The 21,209-nt window shown below is 49.3% G+C and overlaps 1 protein-coding gene across 1 annotated transcript in view; it reads right to left on the minus strand.

Moving 5' to 3' along the window:
- Nucleotides 1-21,209, minus strand: part of uimc1 (ubiquitin interaction motif containing 1) — a 93,653-nt gene that overhangs the window by 20,522 nt on the left and 51,922 nt on the right. The window contains exon 7 of the mRNA XM_038795220.1: nt 9,550-9,652. Coding sequence (XP_038651148.1) covers nt 9,576-9,652 — 77 coding nt within the window. The 3' untranslated portion in view covers nt 9,550-9,575. The remainder of the gene's footprint in view (nt 1-9,549; nt 9,653-21,209) is intronic.

Here is a 21,209-nt window from a genome sequence, read left to right on the forward strand (position 1 = left end):
AGGGCCTGTTCCTGTGCTGTAATTTTTTTCTTTCTTCATTGTTCTTTGGCATAATACTGTGCAGAGGGCAGCATGGTGGGTGCAGTGGTTAGCACTGGGACGACGGAGTTGGGGACCCGTGTTCTAATCCCGGCCCTGGGTCACTGTCCATGTGGAACATAGAACATAGAACAGTACAGCACAGAACAGGCCCTTCGGCCCTCGATGTTGTGCCGAGCAATGATCACCCTACTCAAACCCACGTATCCACCCTATACCCGTAACCCAACAACCCCCCCTTTAACCTTACTTTTTAGGACACTACGGGCAATTTAGCATGGCCAATCCACCTAACCCGCACATCTTTGGACTGTGGGAGGAAACCGGAGCACCCGGAGGAAACCCACGCACACACGGGGAGGACGTGCAGACTCTGCACAGACAGTGACCCAGCCGGGAATCGAACCTGGGACCCTGGAGCTGTGAAGCATTTATGCTAACCACCATGCTACCGTGCTTCCCATTCTTCCCGTGCCTGCGTGTGGTGTTCCCCACAACCCAAAGATATGCTGGTTAGGTGGATTGGCTACGCTAAATTGCCCCTTAATTGGAAAAAAAATAATTGGATCCTCTAAATTTAAAAAAACCACATTAGAACACAGAACACAGAACATAGAACGATACAGCGCAGTACAGGCCCTTCGGCCCACGATGTTGCACCGACATGGGAAGTCAAAACCTAAAGGCCATCTAACCTACACTATGCCATTATCATCCATATGCTTATCCAATAAACTTTGAAATGCCCTCAATGTTGGCGAGTTCACTACTGTTGCAGGTAGGGCATTCCACGGCCTCGCCACTCTTTGTGTAAAAAACCTACCTCTGACCTCTGTCCTATATCTATTACCCCTCAATTTAAAGCTCTGTCCCCTCGTGCTAGCCACCTCCATCCGCGGGAGAAGGCTCTCACTGTCCACCCTATCTAACCCTCTGATCATTTTGTATGCCTCTATTAAGTCACCTCTTAACCTTCTTCTCTCTAACGAAAACAACCTCAAGTCCGTCAGCCTTTCCTCATAAGATTTTCCCTCCATACCAGGCAACATCCTGGTAAATCTCCTCTGCACCCGTTCCAAAGCTTCCACGTCCTTCCTGTAATGAGGCGACCAGAACTGTACGCAATACTCCAAATGCGGCCGTACCAGAGTTTTGTACAGCTGCAACATGACCTCATGGCTCCGGAACTCAATCCCTCTACCAATAAAGGCCAACACACCATAAGCCTTCTTCACAACCCTATCAACCTGGGTGGCAACTTTCAGGGATCTATGTACATGGACACCGAGATCCCTCTGCTCATCCACACTGCCAAGAATTTTACCATTAGCCAAATATTCCACATTCCTGTTATTCTTTCCAAAGTGAATCACCTCACACTTCTCTACATTAAACTCCATTTGCCACCTCTCAGACCAGCTCTGCAGCTTATCTATGTCCCTCTGTAACCTGCAACATCCTTCCACACTGTCTACAACTCCACCAACTTTAGTGTCGTCTGCAAATTTACTCACCCAACCTTCTGTGCCCTCCTCTAGGTCATTTATAAAAATGACAAACAGCAACGGCCCCAGAACAGATCCTTGTGGTACGCCACTCGTAACTGAACTCCATTCTGAACATTTGCCATCAACCACCACCCTCTGTCTTCTTTCAACTAGCCAATTTCTGATCCACATCTCTAAATCACCCTCAATCCCCAGCCTCCGTATTTTCTGTAATAGCCGACCGTGGGGAACCTTATCAAACGCTTTACTGAAATCCATATACACCACATCAACTGCTTTACCCTCGTCCACCTGTTCAGTCACCTTCTCAAAGAACTCGATAAGGTTTGTGAGGCATGACCTACCCTTCACAAAACCATGCTGACTATCCCTAATCATATTATTCCTATCTAGATGATTATAAATCGTATCTTTTATAATCCTCTCCAAGACTTTACCCACCACAGATGTTAGGCTCACCGGCCTATAGTTACCGGGGTCATCTCTACTCCCCTTCTTGAACAAAGGGACCACATTTGCTATCCTCCAGTCCTCTGGCACTATTCCTGTAGCCAATGATGACCTAAAAATCAAAGCCAAAGGCTCAGCAATCTCTTCCCTGGCTTTGGACACTGCTAGTCTATAATTCCCTGCTTTCTCTCTACCTCCCTTTTTGAATATTGGAGTGATGTGAGCTACCCTCCAATCTGCAGGGATAGTTACAGAGTCTATAGAATCCCGGAAGATGACCACCAATGCATCCACTATTTCCAGAGCCACTTCCTCAGCACTCTGGGATGCAGATTCTCAGGCCCTGAGGATTTATTCGCCTTCAATCCCATCTGGTTTTCCCAGCACCATTTCTCTACTTATGTTCATCTCCCTCAGTTCTTCCTTCTCACTAAACCTTTCATTCTCCAATATTTCTGGGATCTGATTTGTGGCCTCATTTGTGAAGGCAGAACCAAAGCATGTATTCAATTTCTCAGCCATTTCTTTGTCCCTTATTATGCATTCCCCTGTTTCTGTCTGTCAGGGGCCTACATTTCTCTTTCCCAATGTCTTCCTCTTCACATATCTATAGAAACTCTAAGTGTCAGTCTTTATGTTCCCTGCAAGCTTCCTTTCATACTGTATACTGTTTCAAGGGATATCAAGGGTTTGCTAAAGAAAAAAAGGAAGCATATGGCAGGCATAGAGCACTATAAATGAAAGAAGTCCTTCAGAAGTAGAGAAAGTGTAGTGCGAGGTGCTTAGGGGATTTTCACAGTAAGCCTGCTTGTGAGACTAATAAGGATTATTATTAACAAAATTAGGAGGGCAAAGATCATTGGTGGGTAGGATTAAGGTAAACTCCCAAGGCATGTTTTAATTGTATTAGGAGCAAGAGGATGACCAGGGCCATTTAGGGACCAAAGGATCAACCTGTACGTGGAGCCAGAGGACGTGGCTGAGGTCTTGAATTAATATTTTCATCTGTATTCACCAAGGAGAAAGGCTTCAGTTGAGATGGTGAAGTTCCAGAGCAGATTAAGATTAAGAAGGACAAGGTAATAGATGTGTTAATGGGCATAAAGGTGCATAAACCCTCTGGGCCTGATGAGATGTATCCCAGGCTGCTGTGGGAGGCAAAGGAGGAGCTTGCTGGGGCAAATCTTCTCTGGTCAAGGGTGGAGTGCCAGATGACTAGCTATCCTCCAATGTGGTACCCGTATTCAAGCAGGACAGCAGGGGTAAAACAGATTATTACAGGCCAGTTTGTCGAACAGCAGTGGCAGGGAAATTATTGCAAATAATTCTGAGGGACACGATTAAGCAACACTTGGAAAGGCAGGGATTGATCAGGGATAGTCAGCACAGGTTTGTTGGTGGGAGGTCCGGTCTAATTAATTCAATTGAGTTTTTTTGAGAAGGTAAGTAAACACATTGATGAGGGTAGCACAGTTGATATGGTTTACATGGATGTCAGTAAGGCCTTTGACAAGGTCCCACATGGAAGGCTGGTCGAAAATATTAGAGTCCATGAGATCCAATGAAAGTTGGCAAATTGGATCTAAAATTGACTTGTTAAGAGGAGACGAAGGGTGGATGGGTGCCTTTGTGATTGGAAGCCTGTGACTAGCGGGACCCTTGATGTTTGTTGGAGATATTAATGACTTGGGTGCAAATGCAGAAGGTATAATAAGTAAGATTGAAGACGACATGAAAATTGGTGGTAAAGTTGATAGTGAGAAGGATAGGCTTAGCGACAGACTGATGCCGATCAGCGGCTAAGTTGGGTAGAGCAATGGCAGATGGAATTTAATTCTGGTAAGTATTGAGGTGATGAATTTAGGGAGGTTTAATAAGGGTAGGATATACACAATGAATTGTAGGTCACTAGGAAGTATTGAGGAACAAAGGGATCTTGGTGCACAAGTCCATAGATCCCGGAAGGTGGCAGCACAGGTAGATAGGGTGGTGAAGATGTCATACGGAACGCTTGCCTTCATTAACTGGGGCATAGAATATAGAAACAGAAAGGTCTTGGGACAACTTTATAAAACATTGTTTAGGTCATAGATCGAATATTATGTGCAGTTCTGGTCACGACACCATTAGAAGGATGTGATTGCACTGGAGGGGTTTCCTGCGATGGGACGTTTCAGCTATGAGAGACTGGATTGGCTGGGTTAGATTTCTCCAGAGCAGAGGGCAGGCTGATAGAGGGATACAAAATATGGGAATATAGACAGGGTAGGTAGATAAGAATGCTATTCCCCATGGCAGAGGTCTTGAAGACCAGAGGGCATAGGTTTAAGAAGAAGAGTAAGTGGCTTAAAGGGGACCTGAGGAAACATTTTTTCACCCAGTTGGTGGAAGAAATACAGAACGCACTGCATGAGGCTGTGGAGGCAGTTACTCTCGCAACATTTAAGAAGCATCCGGATGAGTATCTAAATCGCCACGGCATAGTAGACTATGGACCAAGTGCTGGTAAATGGGATGAGTATAGATTGGTATCTGATGGGCGGCATAGACATGGTGCATCAAAGGGCCTGTTCTGTGCTGAATGACTCTAGGACTAAGTTAAATACTGTTTGCTGATGCAAATCCACATTGACGTTTCTGATGTAATATGTATTTGCCCAAGTGTATATTAATAGCACCTCATAGAATCTACAGTGCAGAAGGAGGCCATTCAGCCCATCAGGTCTGCACTGGCCCTTGGAAAGAGCACCCTACTTAAGCCCACACCTTCACCCTATCCCCGTAACCGTACCTAACCTTTTTGGACACCAAGGGCAACTTATCATGGCCAATCCACCTCCCCTGTACGTCTTTGGACTGTGGGAGGAAACCCACACAGACACAGGGAGAATGTGCAGACTCTGCACAGACAGTGACCCAAGCCGAGAATCAAAGATGGGACCCTGCAGCTGTGAAGCAACTGTGCTAATCACTGTGCTACCGTGCTGTCCCCCACTGTGCTTCCGTGCTGCCCTACTAGGTTTGACCTACTAGGTTTCTCTACAGCAAGCCAGCACTGAATTGATAGACCAAAGGGCCTGTCCCTATGTCACAATGGATCTGATATTGCAACAACACCTACACCCAAAGTAAATGGGTACACATTACTCCAGTGCACATTGACACAATCAAAACACAGACTCACAGGCGTGTGCGCACTCAACACAGCCATGCGCACAAGCACCCACACACCATCGTGCGCGCACACACCCCGAGGTGCGTACACACGTGCGCGCGCACACACCCCGAAGAACCACGTGCGCTCACACATACCAACGCGGGAATGCGCGCGCACACCACCCCCCGAAGAACACACCCCGAAGAGAACACACACCCCGAATAACACACACACACCCCGAATAACACACACACACCCCGAATAACACACACACACCCCGAATAACACACACACACCCCGAATAACACACACACACCCCGAATAACACACACACACCCCGAATAACACACACACACCCCGAATAACACACACACACCCCGAATAACACACACACACACCCCGAATAACACACACATACCCCGAAGAGAACACACACCCACCCCGAATAACACACACCCACCCCGAATAACACACACCCACCCCGAATAACACCCACCCACCCCGAATAACACCCACCCACCCCGAATAACACACACACACCCCGAATAACACACACACACCCCGAATAACACACACACACCCCGAATAACACACACATACCCCGAATAACACACACACCCCGAATAACACACATACACACCCCGAATAATACACACCCCGAATGACACACACATACCCCGAATAACACACACATACCCCGAATAACACACACATACCCCGAATAACACACACATACCCCGAATAACACACACACACCCCGAATAACACACACACACACACCCCGAATAACACACACACACACCCCGAATAACACACACACCCCGAATAACACACACACACCCAGAATAACACACACACACCCCGAATGACACACACATACCCCGAATGACACACACATACCCCGAATGACACACACCCCGAATGACACACACCACGAATGACACACACATACCCCGAATAACACACACATACCCCGAATAACACACACATACCCCGAATAACACACACATACCCCGAATAACACACACATACCCCGAATAACACACACACACCCCGAATAACACACACACACCCCGAATAACACACACACACCCCGAATAACACACACATCCCGAATAACACACATCCCGAATAACACACATCCCGAATAACACACACACACCCCGAATAACACACACACACCCCGAATAACACACACACACCCCGAATAACACACACACCCCGAATAACACCCACACACCCCGAATAACACACACACCCCGAGTAACATACACACACCCCGAATAACACACACACACCCCGAATAACACACACACACCCCCAGAATAACACACACACACCCCCAGAATAACACACACACACCCCCAGAATAACACACACACACCCCCAGAATAACACACACACACCCCCAGAATAACACACACCCCCAGAATAACACACACACACCCCCAGAATAACACACACACACCCCCAGAATAACACACACACACCCCCAGAATAACACACACACACCCCCAGAATAACACACACACACCCCCAGAATAACACACACACACCCCCAGAATAACACACACACACACCCCGAATAACGCACACACACCCCTAATAACACACACATCCCGAATAACACACACACATCCCGAATAACACACACACATCCCGAATAACACACACACATCCCGAATAACACACACACACCCAGAATAACACACACACACCCAGAATAACACACACACACACCCCGAATAACACACACACACCCGAATAACACACACACATCCCGAATAACACACACACATCCCGAATAACACACACACACACCCAGAATAACACACACACACCCAGAATAACACACACACACACCTCGAATAACACACACACACCCCGAATAACACACACACACCCCGAATAACACACACACACCCCGAATAACACACACACACCCCGAATAACACACACACACACACCCCGAATAACACACACACACACACCCCGAATAACACACACATACCCCGAATAACACACACACACACACCCCGAATAACACACACATACCCCGAATAACACACACACACCCCGAATAACACACACACACCCCGAATAACACACACACACACCCCGAATGACACACACATACCCCGAATAACACACACATACCCCGAATAACACACACACACCCCGAATAACACACACACACACCCCGAACAACACACACACCCCGAATAACACACACACACACACACCCCGAATAACAAACACACATACCCCGAATAACACACACCCCGAATGACACACACATACCCCGAATAACACACACATACCCCGAATAACACACACACACCCCCCGAATGACACACCCCGAATGACACACACCCCGAATGACACACACATACCCCGAATAACACACACATACCCCGAATAACACACACATACCCCGAATAACACACACACACCCCGAATAACACACACACACCCCGAATAACACACACACCCCCCGAATGACACACACCCCGAATGACACACACCCCGAATAACACACACATACCCCGAATAACACACACACACCCCGAATAACACACACATACCCCGAATAACACACACACACCCCGAATAACACACACACACCCCAAATAACACACACACCCCAAATAACACACACATCCCGAATAACACACATCCCAAATAACACACACACACACCCCGAATAACACACACACCCCGAATAACACACACACCCCGAATAACACACACACACCCCGAATAACACACACACACCCCGAATAACACACACACACCCCGAATAACACACATCCCAAATAACACCCACACACCCCGAATAACACACACACCCCGAGTAACACACACACACCCCGAATAACACACACACACCCCGAATAACACACACACACCCCGAATAACACACACACACCCCGAATAACACACACACCCCGAATAACACACACACACCCCGAATACCGCACACACACCCCGAATAACGCACACACACCCCTAATAACACTCACCCCGAATAACACACACACAACCCGAATAACACACACACACCCCGAATAACACACACCCCGAATAACACACACACACACCCCGAATAACACACACACCCCGAATAACACATACACACACACCCCGAATAACACACACACACCCCGAATAACACACACACACCCCGAATAACACACTCACCCCGAATAACACTCACCCCGAATAACACTCACCCCGAATAACACACACACAACCCGAATAACACACACACACCCCGAATAACACACACCCCGAATAACACACACACACACCCCGAGTAACACACACACACCCCCAGAATAACACACACACACCCCCAGAATAACACACACACACCCCCAGAATAACACACACACACCCCCAGAATAACACACACACACCCCCAGAATAACACACACACACCCCCAGAATAACACACACACACCCCCAGAATAACACACACACACCCCCAGAATAACACACACACACCCCCAGAATAACACACACACACCCCGAATAACGCACACACACCCCTAATAACACACCCCGAATAACACACACACATCCCGAATAACACACACACATCCCGAATAACACACACACACCCCGAATAACACACACACACCCGAATAACACACACACACCCCGAATAACACACACACACCCCGAATAACACACACACACCCCGAATAACACACACACACCCCGAATAACACACACACACCCCGAATAACACACACACACCCCGAATAACACACACACACCCCGAATAACACACACACCCCGAATAACACACACACACCCCGAATACCGCACACACACCCCGAATAACGCACACACACCCCTAATAACACTCACCCCGAATAACACACACACAACCCGAATAACACACACACACCCCGAATAACACACACCCCGAATAACACACACACACACCCCGAATAACACACACACCCCGAATAACACATACACACACACCCCGAATAACACACACACACCCCGAATAACACACACACACCCCGAATAACACACTCACCCCGAATAACACACACCCCGAATAACACACACACCCCGAATAACACACACACCCCGAATAACACACACCCCGAATAACACACACACACCCCGAATAACACACACACACACCCCGAATAACACACACACACCCCGAATAACACACACACACCCCGAATAACACACACATACCCCGAATAACACCCACACACCCCGAATAACACACACACCCGAGTAACACACACACCCCGAATAACACACACACCCCGAATAACACACACACACCCCGAATAACACACACACACACACGCCTCAATGGGGAAAAACATGTTGCTGATTGCACTGACATTGCCCCACACTCACCACAAATTTGGTAGCTGCTCCAGAACTCACTGGGTGAACATCGAAGTGCGATGTCCATCTGCCCCATTCTGCTTGCCTGCTCTGCGTTTGTTGCGAGTCCGTGCTGTGATGAGAGGAGAAAAGAGTGGTGGTAGTACCTTACGTTCCAATTGTTCAAACTCTTTTAATTTCAATAGTTAAACACAAAAATATAAAAGCCTGTTGGAATGTTGGCCTCTGGGAGCTGGAATACAAAGGGTCGGGAGTTATGCGAGAGTCATTTGGAGTAAGGTGTTCAATTTCTATTTTCCTCAGGAAAAATATACAGGCCTGGGGGTAGGTGCAGCACAAATTCAACAGAATGATACCGAAGTTAAAAGAATGCATAAAGATTGCATAAGATTGCACAGGAAATGATACTGTATCGAACAGGTGCACAAAGCCAAGGGGATTCAACAGAGTCCCAGGAGCAGAGTACACACCCCCAACCACTGTGCCAGTGTCAAGGGCAGTGTCTGAACAGTGCAGGTATTCAGGACAGTCCACATCATGCCAGTCCGCAGAACTCCCAGTGTAGAAGAAAAACGAATAACCATCTGATTCTTCTGTACCCGGGTGTGGCCAAAACTGGGCCTTTTATTTTCATCTGGCCAGTCCTGCACATTATCTGTAGGGAGCCATTGAGAGCCCCACCTCCACAGTAACTAGCAGGCCCTTAAAGAGGGCATAGAACCAGCTATTAGCAGATCACCATCCCTACCCAGGGTCTCCAGCAGAGCATTGTCCCTATCCAGGGTCTCCAGCAGAGCACCGTCCCCATCCAGGATCTCCAGCAGAGCATCGTCCCTATCCAGGATATCCAGCAGAGCATCGTCCCTATCCAGGGTCTCCAGCAGAGCATCGTCCCTATCCAGTGTCCCCAGCAGAGCACCGTCCCTATCCAGGGTCAACCAGCAGAGTACCACCCCTATCCAGTGACACCGGCAGAGCACTGTCAGTGTCACCAGCAGAGCATTGTCCCTATCCAGGGTCTCCAGCAGAGCACCGTCCCTATCCAGGATCTCCAGCAGAGCATCGTCCCTATCCAGTGTCACCAGCAGAGTACCACCCCTATCCAGTGACACCGGCAGAGCACTGTCAGTGTCACCAGCAGAGCAATGTCCCTATCCAATACCTCCAGCAGAGCACCGTCCCTATCCTGTGTCTCCAGAGCGCCATCCCTATCCAGTGTCACCAGCAGAGCCCCAACCTTATCCAGGGTCTCCAGCAGGGAACCGCCAATATCAAATGTCTCCAGCAGAGCACCGTCCCCATCCAGTCTGTCCAGCAGAGCAACACCCCTATCCAGTGACACCAGCAGAGCACTGTCCACGTCACCAGCAGAGCACTAACCCTATCCAGTGTCTCCAGCAGAACACTGTCCCTATCCACTGTCACCAGCAGAGCGCCTACCCTAGGCAGCATCTCCAGCAGAGCTCTGGCCCCATCCAGCGTGTCAGGCAGAGCACCGTTCCTATCCAGGGTGTCCAGCAGAGCACCATCCCATCCAGTATCTCCAGCAGAGCACCACCCCTATCCAGCGACACCAGAAGAGCACTGTCAGTGTCCCCAGCAGAGCTCCATCCCTATCTAGGGTCAACCAGCAGAGCACCGTCCCTATCCAGGGTAATCAGCAGAGCACCGTCCCTATCCAGGATATCCAGCAGAGCACCGTCCCTATCCAGGATATCCAGCAGAGCACCGTCCCTATCCAGGATATCCAGCAGAGCACCGTCCCTATCCAGGATATCCAGCAGAGCACCGTCTCTATCCAGTGTCGCCAGCAGAGCACCGTCTCTATCCAGTGTCCCCAGCAGAGCACCGTCCCTATCCAGGGTCAACCAGCAGAGCACCGTCCCTATCCAGTGTCCCCAGCAGAGCACCGTCCCTATCCAGGGTCAACCAGCAGAGCACCGTCCCTATCCAGGATATCCAGCAGAGCACCGTCTCTATCCAGTGTCGCCAGCAGAGCACCGTCCCTATCCAGTGTCCCCAGCAGAGCACCGTCCCTATCCAGTGTCCCCAGCAGAGCACCGTCCCTATCCAGGGTCAACCAGCAGAGCACCGTCCCTATCCAGGATATCCAGCAGAGCACCGTCCCTATCCAGGATATCCAGCAGAGCACCGTCCCTATCCAGGATATCCAGCAGAGCACCGCCTCTATCCAGTGTCCCCAGCAGAGCACCGTCCCTATCCAGGGTCAACCAGCAGAGCACCGTCCCTATCCAGTGTCCCCAGCAGAGCACCGTCCCTATCCAGGGTCAACCAGCAGAGCACCGTCCCTATCCAGGATATCCAGCAGAGCACCGTCCCTATCCAGGATATCCAGCAGAGCACCGTGCCTATCCAATCTCTCCAGCAAAGCACCATCCCTATCCAGGATATCCAGCAGAGCACCGTCCCTATACAGGGCCTACAGCAGAGCAACGTCCCTATCCAGTGTCCCCAGCAGAGCACCGTCCCTATCCAGGATATCCAGCAAAGCACCGTCCCTATCCAGGATATCCAGCAAAGCACCGTCCCTATCCAGGGTCCCCAGCAGAGCATCGTCCCTATCCAGGATATCCAGCAAAGCACCGTCCATATGCAGGATATCCAGCAGAGCACCGTCTCTATCCAGTGTCCCCAGCAGAGCACCGTCCCTATCCAGGATATCCAGCAGAGCACCGTCCCTATCCAGGGTCTCCAGCAGAGCACCATCCCTATCCAGGATATCCAGCAGAGCACCGTCCCTAACCAGGATATCCAGCAGAGCACCGTCCCTATCCAGTGTCTCCAGAAAAGCACCGTCCTGATCCAGTGTCACCAGCAGAGCACCGTCCCTCTCCAGGGCCTCCAGCAGAGCACCGTCCCTATCCAGGGCCTCCAGCAGAGCACTGTCCCTATCCAGTGTCTCCAGCAGAGCACCGTCCTTATCCAGTGTCTGCAGCAAAGCACCGTCCCTATCCAGGATATCCAGCAGGGCACCGTCCCTATCCAGGATATCCAGCAAAGCACCGTCCCTATCCAGGATATCCAGCAGAGCACCATCCCTATCCAGTGTCACCAGCAAAGCACCGTCCCTATCCAGTGTCCCCAGCAGAGCACCATCCCTATCCAGTGTCACCAGCAGAGCACCGTCCCTATCCAGTGTCCCCAGCAGAGCACTGTCCCTATCCAGTGTCACCAGCAAAGCACCGTCCCTATCTAGGGTCTCCAGCAGAGCACCATCCCTATCCAGTGTCACCAGCAGAGCACAGTCCCTATCCAGGGTCTCCAGCAGAGCACCATCCCTAGCCAGGATATCCAGCAGAGCACCGTCCCTATCCAGTGTCACCAGCAGAGCACAGTCCCTATCCAGTGTCACCAGCAGAGCACAGTCCCTATCCAGTGTCCCCAGCAGAGCACCGTCCCTATCCAGGATATCCAGCAAAGCACCGTCCCTATCCAGTGTCACCAGCAGAGCACAGTTCCTATCCAGTATCACCAGCAGAGCACAGTCCCTATCCAGGGTCTCCAGCAGAGCACCATCCCTATCCAGGATATCCAGCAGAGCACCGTCCCTATTCAGTGTCCCCAGCAGAGCACCGTCCCTATCCAGGATATCCAGCAGAGCACCGTCCCTAACCAGTGTCCCCAGCAGAGCACCGTCCCTATCCAGGATATCCAGCAAAGCACCGTCCCTATCCAGTATCCCCAGCAGAGCACCGTCCCTATCCAGTGTCACCAGCAGAGCACCGTCCCTATCCAGTGTCCCCAGCAGAGCACCGTCCCTATCCAGTGTCTCCAGAAAAGCACCGTCCTGATCCAGTGTCCCCAGCAGAGCACTATCCCTATCCAGGATCTCCAGCAGAGCACCGTCCCTGCCAGTGTCTCCAGCAGAGCACCGTCCCTATCCAGTGTCTCCAGCAGAGCACCGTCCCTCTCCAGGGTCTCCAGCAGAGCACCATCCCTATCCAGTGTCTCCAGCAGAGCAATGTCCCTATCCAGTGTCTCCAGCAGAGCACCATCCCTATCCAGTGTCTCCAGCAGAGCAATGTCCCTATCCAGTGTCTCCAGCAGAGCACCGTCCCTATCCAGTGTCTCCAGCAGTGCAATGTCCCTATCCAGTGTCTCCAGCAGAGCAATGTCCCTATCCAGTGTCTCCAGCAGAGCACCGTCCCTATCCAGTGTCACCAGCAGAGCACCGTCCCTATCCAGTGTCCCCAGCAGAGCACCGTCCCTATCCAGTGTCTCCAGAAAAGCACCGTCCTGATCCAGTGTCCCCAGCAGAGCACCATCCCTATCCAGGATCTCCAGCAGAGCACCGTCCCTGCCAGTGTCTCCAGCAGAGCACCGTCCCTATCCAGTGTCTCCAGCAGAGCACCGTCCCTCTCCAGTGTCCCCAGCAGAGCACCATCCCTATCCAGTGTCTCCAGCAGAGCAATGTCCCTATCCAGTGTCTCCAGCAGAGCACCATCCCTATCCAGTGTCTCCAGCAGAGCAATGTCCCTATCCAGTGTCTCCAGCAGAGCACCGTCCCTATCCAGTGTCTCCAGCAGAGCAATGTCCCTATCCAGTGTCTCCAGCAGAGCACCGTCCCTGCCAGTGTCTCCAGCAGAGCACCGTCCCTATCCAGTGTCTCCAGCAGAGCACCGTCCCTCTCCAGGGTCTCCAGCAGAGCACCATCCCTATCCAGTGTCTCCAGCAGAGCAATGTCCCTATCCAGTGTCTCCAGCAGAGCATCGTCCCTATCCAGTGTCTCCGGCAGAGCACCGTCCCTATCCAGTGTCTCCGGCAGAGCAATGTCCCTATCCAGTGTCCCCAGCAGAGCATCGTCCCTATCCAGTGTCTCCGGCAGAGCACCGTCCCTATCCAGTGTCTCCGGCAGAGCACCGTCCCTATCCAGTGTCTCCGGCAGAGCAATGTCCCTATCCAGTGTCTCCAGCAGAGCAATGTCCCTATCCAGTGTCGCCTTTCAGACCGAGAAGGCACTGAGGATGGAGATGAGACTCGAAAGCCGAGACGTTACCACTGTAACAGGCTGGGACACATTCGGTCAGCATGTTGGAAGTTGCAATGTTCTGAAAAGCAAACAAAAGTGGAGAACGTTACAGGGCAGACTGTAACTTTAACTGGACTCAGGAAAACCGGAGGTAAACACTGCTGTGGGAGCTGGTGTGAGGAATGAGTTAGAGAGCTATGCAGGGTTTCTGTCTAAGGGGAAGATCACCCCATTTTCCTCAACTGATACAATCAAACACATAACTATCTTAAGGGATTCTGATGCTACACCAACTGCTTATTGGAGAAGGACTTTGTTTTCCCTCAAGTGAGTTCAATGAAAGCTAAGGTATTGGTGAATGGGATAAGTGGTGATTGTATCCCAGTTCCATTGTAAAAGTACAATTGGAGTGTGATTTACTGTCAGTTCCAGTGGTGGTCGTAGTGGTTAAGAAAAACTCAGCAGACTTACGTTTGGGCCATGATTTAGCAGGAGTGAAGGTTGTGGCTTCACCTATGATTACAGAGAGTTCGAGGGAAATACAGCAGATAGTATGAGATGCCAATGATAGGGCATGTGGGAATTAGAAAACCTCATTTGACATTAAATGACTCAAACAAAGAAATGTTGACCAACATTAATCACTTATCAAATGAAAAGAACTTGTTAAATTATTGTCTATTCCATGTATCTCTTCTTTAATTCCTGTTCTGCCATAGTACAGACTTGAGCGGAAACAAGCGAAAACACTGAGGGCCACAGACGGCCAAGGAGAGTTTGGGAGATTATAGACCATTTTTTAAAAATTGAAGAGCCCAATTCATTTTTTTCCCAAAGGGGCAATTTAGCATAGCCAATCCACCTACCCTGCACATCTTGGGTTGTGGGGGTGAGACCCACGCAGACACGGAGAGCATGTGCAAACTCCATACAGACAGTGACCCAAGGTCGGGATTGAACTCGGGTCCTCGGCGCTGAGAGGCAGCAGTGCTAACCCCTGCGCCACTTTGCCGCCCCAATTAAAGGCTCCATTTTTCAGACCATTTTAAAATGGCCATAAATGCTAGTGATCTGGTATAGGGGAAGTGCTACTAGTCCTTGAAGCATATGTCCAACGTGACAATCAACAAAGCTTTGTTTATACAGCCAATAATTCACTTGTGATTATAGAGAATTTTAAAACCTGGAATGTAAGGTTATTCCATGGGAGTTTATTATTACAACAGTTCAATGTTAAAATTGTACATATTTCCGGAAAGGATAATGGGATTGCGGATGTTTTGTCACACTTTTACTGGCTGATTAGTTACCAGTGTAGTGATAGGGAAGGGAACTTATATAATGGGGATAGCTTGGATGGATATGAGTTTGTGATTTATGCTTTGCACACTTCAATACATCTGTGCCCTGATGTTTCATTCTTTTAGGGAGGGAGGCATGTAAGGGCCTTTCCTGTATATTCCCTATTTCATCTTTCTTTTATTTTGCCGTTATCATTTTTGATCCATGGGTCATTAATGGGATGCGTATCTTTACGTCAAGCAGCAGAGAGAATGACGAATTCAGAAGTTACAGGAGAGAACCACCCTGCTAGTCTCTGCTAGTTTGAACGGGAGACCTCAGACTTTTCGGCACCAGAGAGATAAATGGGGTGGGTCTCGGTTTGATTGATTTGCTGCTGGCCAATGAATTGATGAAAAGGCAGTACTCTGCCAGTTAACAGATGGTGATTGGATACTATCCCAATGGGATGGTTTTCAGAAACCTGAGGGAGCAGATAGAGGAGGACCTGCTTTCTTTCGTTCACCAGAACGGTCATGAGTGCTATAATCTGATATTACAAATACCTGAATGAAGCTACAGTAAAACCTTGAACCCAAAGCAACAAGGTTTGAAGAGGAGTGGGGTGCTAAAAACGATCATCTGAAACAAAGGCTCTTTTTTTTTTTAAAAACCCATTTCTTCCCCTCTGTGTGTCTATATTGTGTCTGTGTGTGTATACGTATTTATATAGAAGCTAAAACAGGGGATTAGATTATTAACAGTTGTATTTGCTGCATATTTTATTATAGTTTTTTAATAATAGAATATATAACAATTTGTATTATATAATATTTATATATTATATTTATTTGTTTATAGAATATAAACCTGGTTACTAATTATTGGACAGCCAAGGGTCAAAGACTTCAGGAATTTTTCGAAGAATTATTGGTCACTTGCACTTTGACGCCGGGTCAAGTGGGGCTGGAATTGACTGCGCACTAGCCCAGGGTGTCATAACACTATCCAGCGTCTCCGCAGAACACTGTCCAAATCCAGTGTCACCAGCAGAGAAACGCCCCTTTTACAAAGAAACTGGGGGTCATAGAATCATGAATTTACATTGCAGAAGGAGGCCTTTCTGCCCATCGAGTCTGCACTGGCCCTTAGAAAGAACACCCGACTTAAGTCTACACCTCCACCCTATCCTCTTAACCCAGTAACCCCACCTAACCTTTTGGACACTGAAGGCAATTTAGCGTGATCAATACACCTAACCTGCACTTCTTTGGATAGTGGGAGCAAGCTGGAGCACCTGGAGGAAACCCACACAGACACAGGGAGAAAGTGCAAACCCCACACAGGCAGTAACCAGAGGCCGGAATTGAACCTGCAATCCTGGAGCTGTGAGGTAGCAGTGCTAACCACTGTGCCGCCATGTCGCCATCTGAATAAAAGAAACACAGTCTTATTTGCAAGGCTTAAGGTACACTGCTCCCAGTGACACCCAACCGGGTCAGATTGCACCGGACCCCAGTGGCCAGCTTTATATACAATAGCAATTAAGCTTTCCTCACCTCCTTAGCGGGGAAGCTCCTATTCCGCAAAGGACATGGGGAATACAATCATTCCCACTTCATAAGTCCCTTGTGGATGCAGGTTGTGATATCGCTCTCCTCCAAAGATTGTGGACAAGGAGGAAGAGGAGAAGTAGAAGAAGACAAAGGGCGATGGATTCTCTTCAGCTCAAGTGGAACATCTTGTCCTAGTCACTGGGTCCAATGGTGAATATTGCATTGGGATACAGGAATGCCGTGGCGTGAGTGCAGCAGAAGGGAGCACAACAGAGGCCGCAGAAGCTTGCGTTTCTATATCGGAATCCAAATAGGCGACATCCCGCGTGTGTCAAGGCATACGCGAGGCGTCATAGCGGGTTGGTCTGACAGCGGGACTGGACAATCAGGAACCGAACGATGGAGCGGTCTCAGTGAACGAAGGTGATCCAGATGGCGCTTCAGCAGCTGGTTCCCGACATGAACCTAGCAGGAGACCAGCCTAGTCTGGCGGAAAACTGTCTCAGTGAGCCAGCGACCGGCGACAGCGAAATTGCGGATGAACACTGCGTTCCCGGAGTGAAGAGCCGGGGCGGTCAATGCTGAATATGGCAGCGTATCTGTGGCTTCAGTTTACGGCACACCTTTGCCCTGATATCGAGGAACCAGTAAGCTCAGGCGGATATGGAGTGATTGACCCATGAGCATCTCAATCGGGGCCACTCCAGTCAAAGCGTGGAATGTGGTCCGACAAGCGGACAAGAACCAAGCTAGCCTCGTATTCATGGGGCAATAAACAAAGAAATAACGGATACATGTATAAATGGTACAGCAGTTATCATGGGGGATTTTAATCTATATCGATTGGTTTAACCAGGTCGGTCAAGGCAGCCTTGAGGAGGAGTTTATAGAATGTATCCGCGATAGTTTCCTAGAACAGTATGTAATAGAACCTATGAGGAAACAAGCGATCCTAGATATGGTCCTGTGTAATGAGACAGGATTGATTAATGATCTCATAGTTAGGGATCCTCTAGGAAGGAGCGATCACAATATGGTGGAATTTAAAATACAGATGGAGGGTGAGAAGGTAAATTCAAACACTAGTGTTTTGTGCTTAAACAAAGGAGATTACAATGTGGTGAGAGAAGAACTGACTAAGGTCGACTGGGAACAAAGACTTTATGGTGAAACAGGTGAGGAACAGTGGATGACCTTCCAAGCGATTTTTCACAGTGCTCAGCAAAAGTTTTTACCAACAAAAAGGAAGGACGGTAGAAAGAGGGAAAATCGACCGTGGATATCTGAGGAAATAAGGGAGAGCATCAAATTGAAGGAAAAAGCAAACAAAGTGGCAAAGATTAGTGAAAGACTAGAGGATTGGGAAATCTTTAGGGGGGCAAGAGAAAGCTACTAAAAAAGCTATAAAGAAGAGTAAGATAGAGTATGAGAGTAAACTTGCTCAGAATATAAAAACAGATAGTAAAAAGTTTCTACAAATATATAAAACAAAAAAAAAAGTGGCTAAGGTAAATATTGGTCCTTTAGAGGAAGAGAAGGGAGATTTAATAATGGGAGATAAGGAAATAGTTGAGGAACTGAACAGGTTTTTTGGGTCGGTTTTCACAGTGGAAGACACAAATAACATGCCAGTGACTGATGGAAATGAGGCGATGACAGGTGAGGACCTTGAGACGATTGTTCTTACGAAGGAGGTAGTGATGGGCAAGCTAAGGGGGCTAAAGGTAGACAAGTCTCCTGGCCCTGAAGTGTGCAACAGTAAGGAAGATTCCGTCTCCAGTGTATGGAGGGCGGAAGTGGCCAGGTGAAACGACTCAGTCCTGGTAGTGAAAATTAATGAAATGAAAATCACTTATTGTCACAAGTAGGCTTCAAATGAAGTTACTGTGAAAAGCCCCTAGTCGCTTTCGCGCCTGTTCGGGGAGGCTGGCACAGGAATTGAACCATGCTGCTGGCCTGCCCTGGTCTGCTTTCAAAGCCAGCGATTTAGCCCTTTGCTAAATCAGCCCCTGGTAGTGAGAAGCAAGCGGAGCTGGTATCGCAGGACAGCATGGCAGAGGGCAAGGGCCAAGGAGATGACACAGTGGTCGACAGAGCAGTTGGTGAAGTTTCTTGAGGATTGCTTTGCCAAGCTGAAAAAGGATTTGTTGGACCCGATCAAGGCTTCGACTGATCAAGTAGTCTTGAATCAGGAGACCCAGGGGAAAGTGATACAGGTGATCGAACAAAAGTTATACGACCAGGAGGACTATATAACCGTGCTGGAGAACAAGGTGTTAGAAGACCGCCAGAGGAGGATGCAGAAGCTGGAGGACCTGGAGAATATGTCCAGGAGGCAGCACCTCAGAATTGAAATGATAAATCGCTTATTGTCACGAGTAGGCTTCAATGAAGTTACTGTGAAAAGCCCCTAGTCGCCACATTCCGGCGCCTGTCCGGGGAGGCTGATACGGGAATCGAACCGTGCTGCTGGCCTGCTTTAAAAGCCAGCGATTTAGCCCAGTGAGCTAAATGAGCCCCTGGTATTGTTGGCCTCCCTGCAGGCAGTGAGGGATCGGATGCGAGGGCATATGTGTCGGACATGCTGGAGAAGTTGATGAGAAGTTCCCTCGGCTCTTGGAGGTGGATAGAGCGCACAGAGCCCTCGTGAGACTGCCCACAGATATGTACATGGCACATGTACACAGGAAAAACGGCAGCAACGAAAAGCACTCCAACCCTCGACTGCACAGGCAGAACACACCCCTATAAACCCTGTAACCACACAACGCAGGGCCACAACAGACGGAGACCCAGATTTCCTATACACCACTCCATTTACCGTCACTCAATTAATGGACGTGTGAGAGAAGATTACACCCTTCCTACCCACATCGGAACCCCACCAGTTCTTTGCAAGAGTAAAACAGCAGGTGACCATGTATGGCCTGGATGAGAAGGAGCAAGTGAAGTTCACAGTTTTAAGACTCGACCCTTCAGTCGTGGCAGCCCTTCCCGACCCACAAAATGTAGGAGGAGGCATGCTTCAAGAAATGCACATAGTGATCCTAGACGCGATCGGCTATAACAAAGGAGTAGAAGGCCTAAACAAGTGTAGGCAAAAGAAGACAGAGCACCCCACAGCGTTTGCTGGATGCTTGTGGATACATTTCACTGCGGTGTTCGAAGAGTTAGCACGCGCCCATTTGTCCCCAGATAATATGGCCAAATGGACTCGAATCCTGGTCTCTCATGCCACAGAGGCAGGACAGAGCTTGCGCAAATTACAACCCCTCAGACGAGGCCCACAACGAGAAATGGGTTTTGAAAAGATTGTCCCGCGTTTGGGAACAGTCCATGCAGGGAAAAACAGCGTATAGTAGAGCAGAGGAACAACAGGCAGACATGCATCCAGTTAGGACACACCAGAACCCGGCATGGGTATATGAGGGCAGGAACGGCTCACAGCAAACCAAATCCCAGGAGTGTTAAAATTGCGGCCAATTAGGACACTTCGCACGAGAGTGCAGTGCGCCCCAGAAGCAGCAGAGAAACCAGCAGACAGGCACCCTAAATAGGAATAGGGCAATCCAATTCACAGTGTTAGCACCCGTTCTGATACCCCAGAAGTGAACGGCACCGATTGACGGTGTTCGGCCTCCTCAACTTGGGTCTGCGACACCCTTTGGGACAAATCCGGTAGACCGGTAGTGGCAGGCATAGTCCGGGGACACATCGTGGGACACAGGAGGGTCCCGTACCATGATAAATTCCTCCACAATGTTTCAGCGAGACACATGGCCCACCACGGACACCATTACTCTCAGCGGTTTTACAGGGCACTTACAGCAGGGACACATCAC

The sequence above is a fragment of the Scyliorhinus canicula genome, chromosome 4 (assembly GCF_902713615.1).
Source record: "Scyliorhinus canicula chromosome 4, sScyCan1.1, whole genome shotgun sequence".
Classification (NCBI taxonomy): Eukaryota; Metazoa; Chordata; class Chondrichthyes; order Carcharhiniformes; family Scyliorhinidae; genus Scyliorhinus; species Scyliorhinus canicula.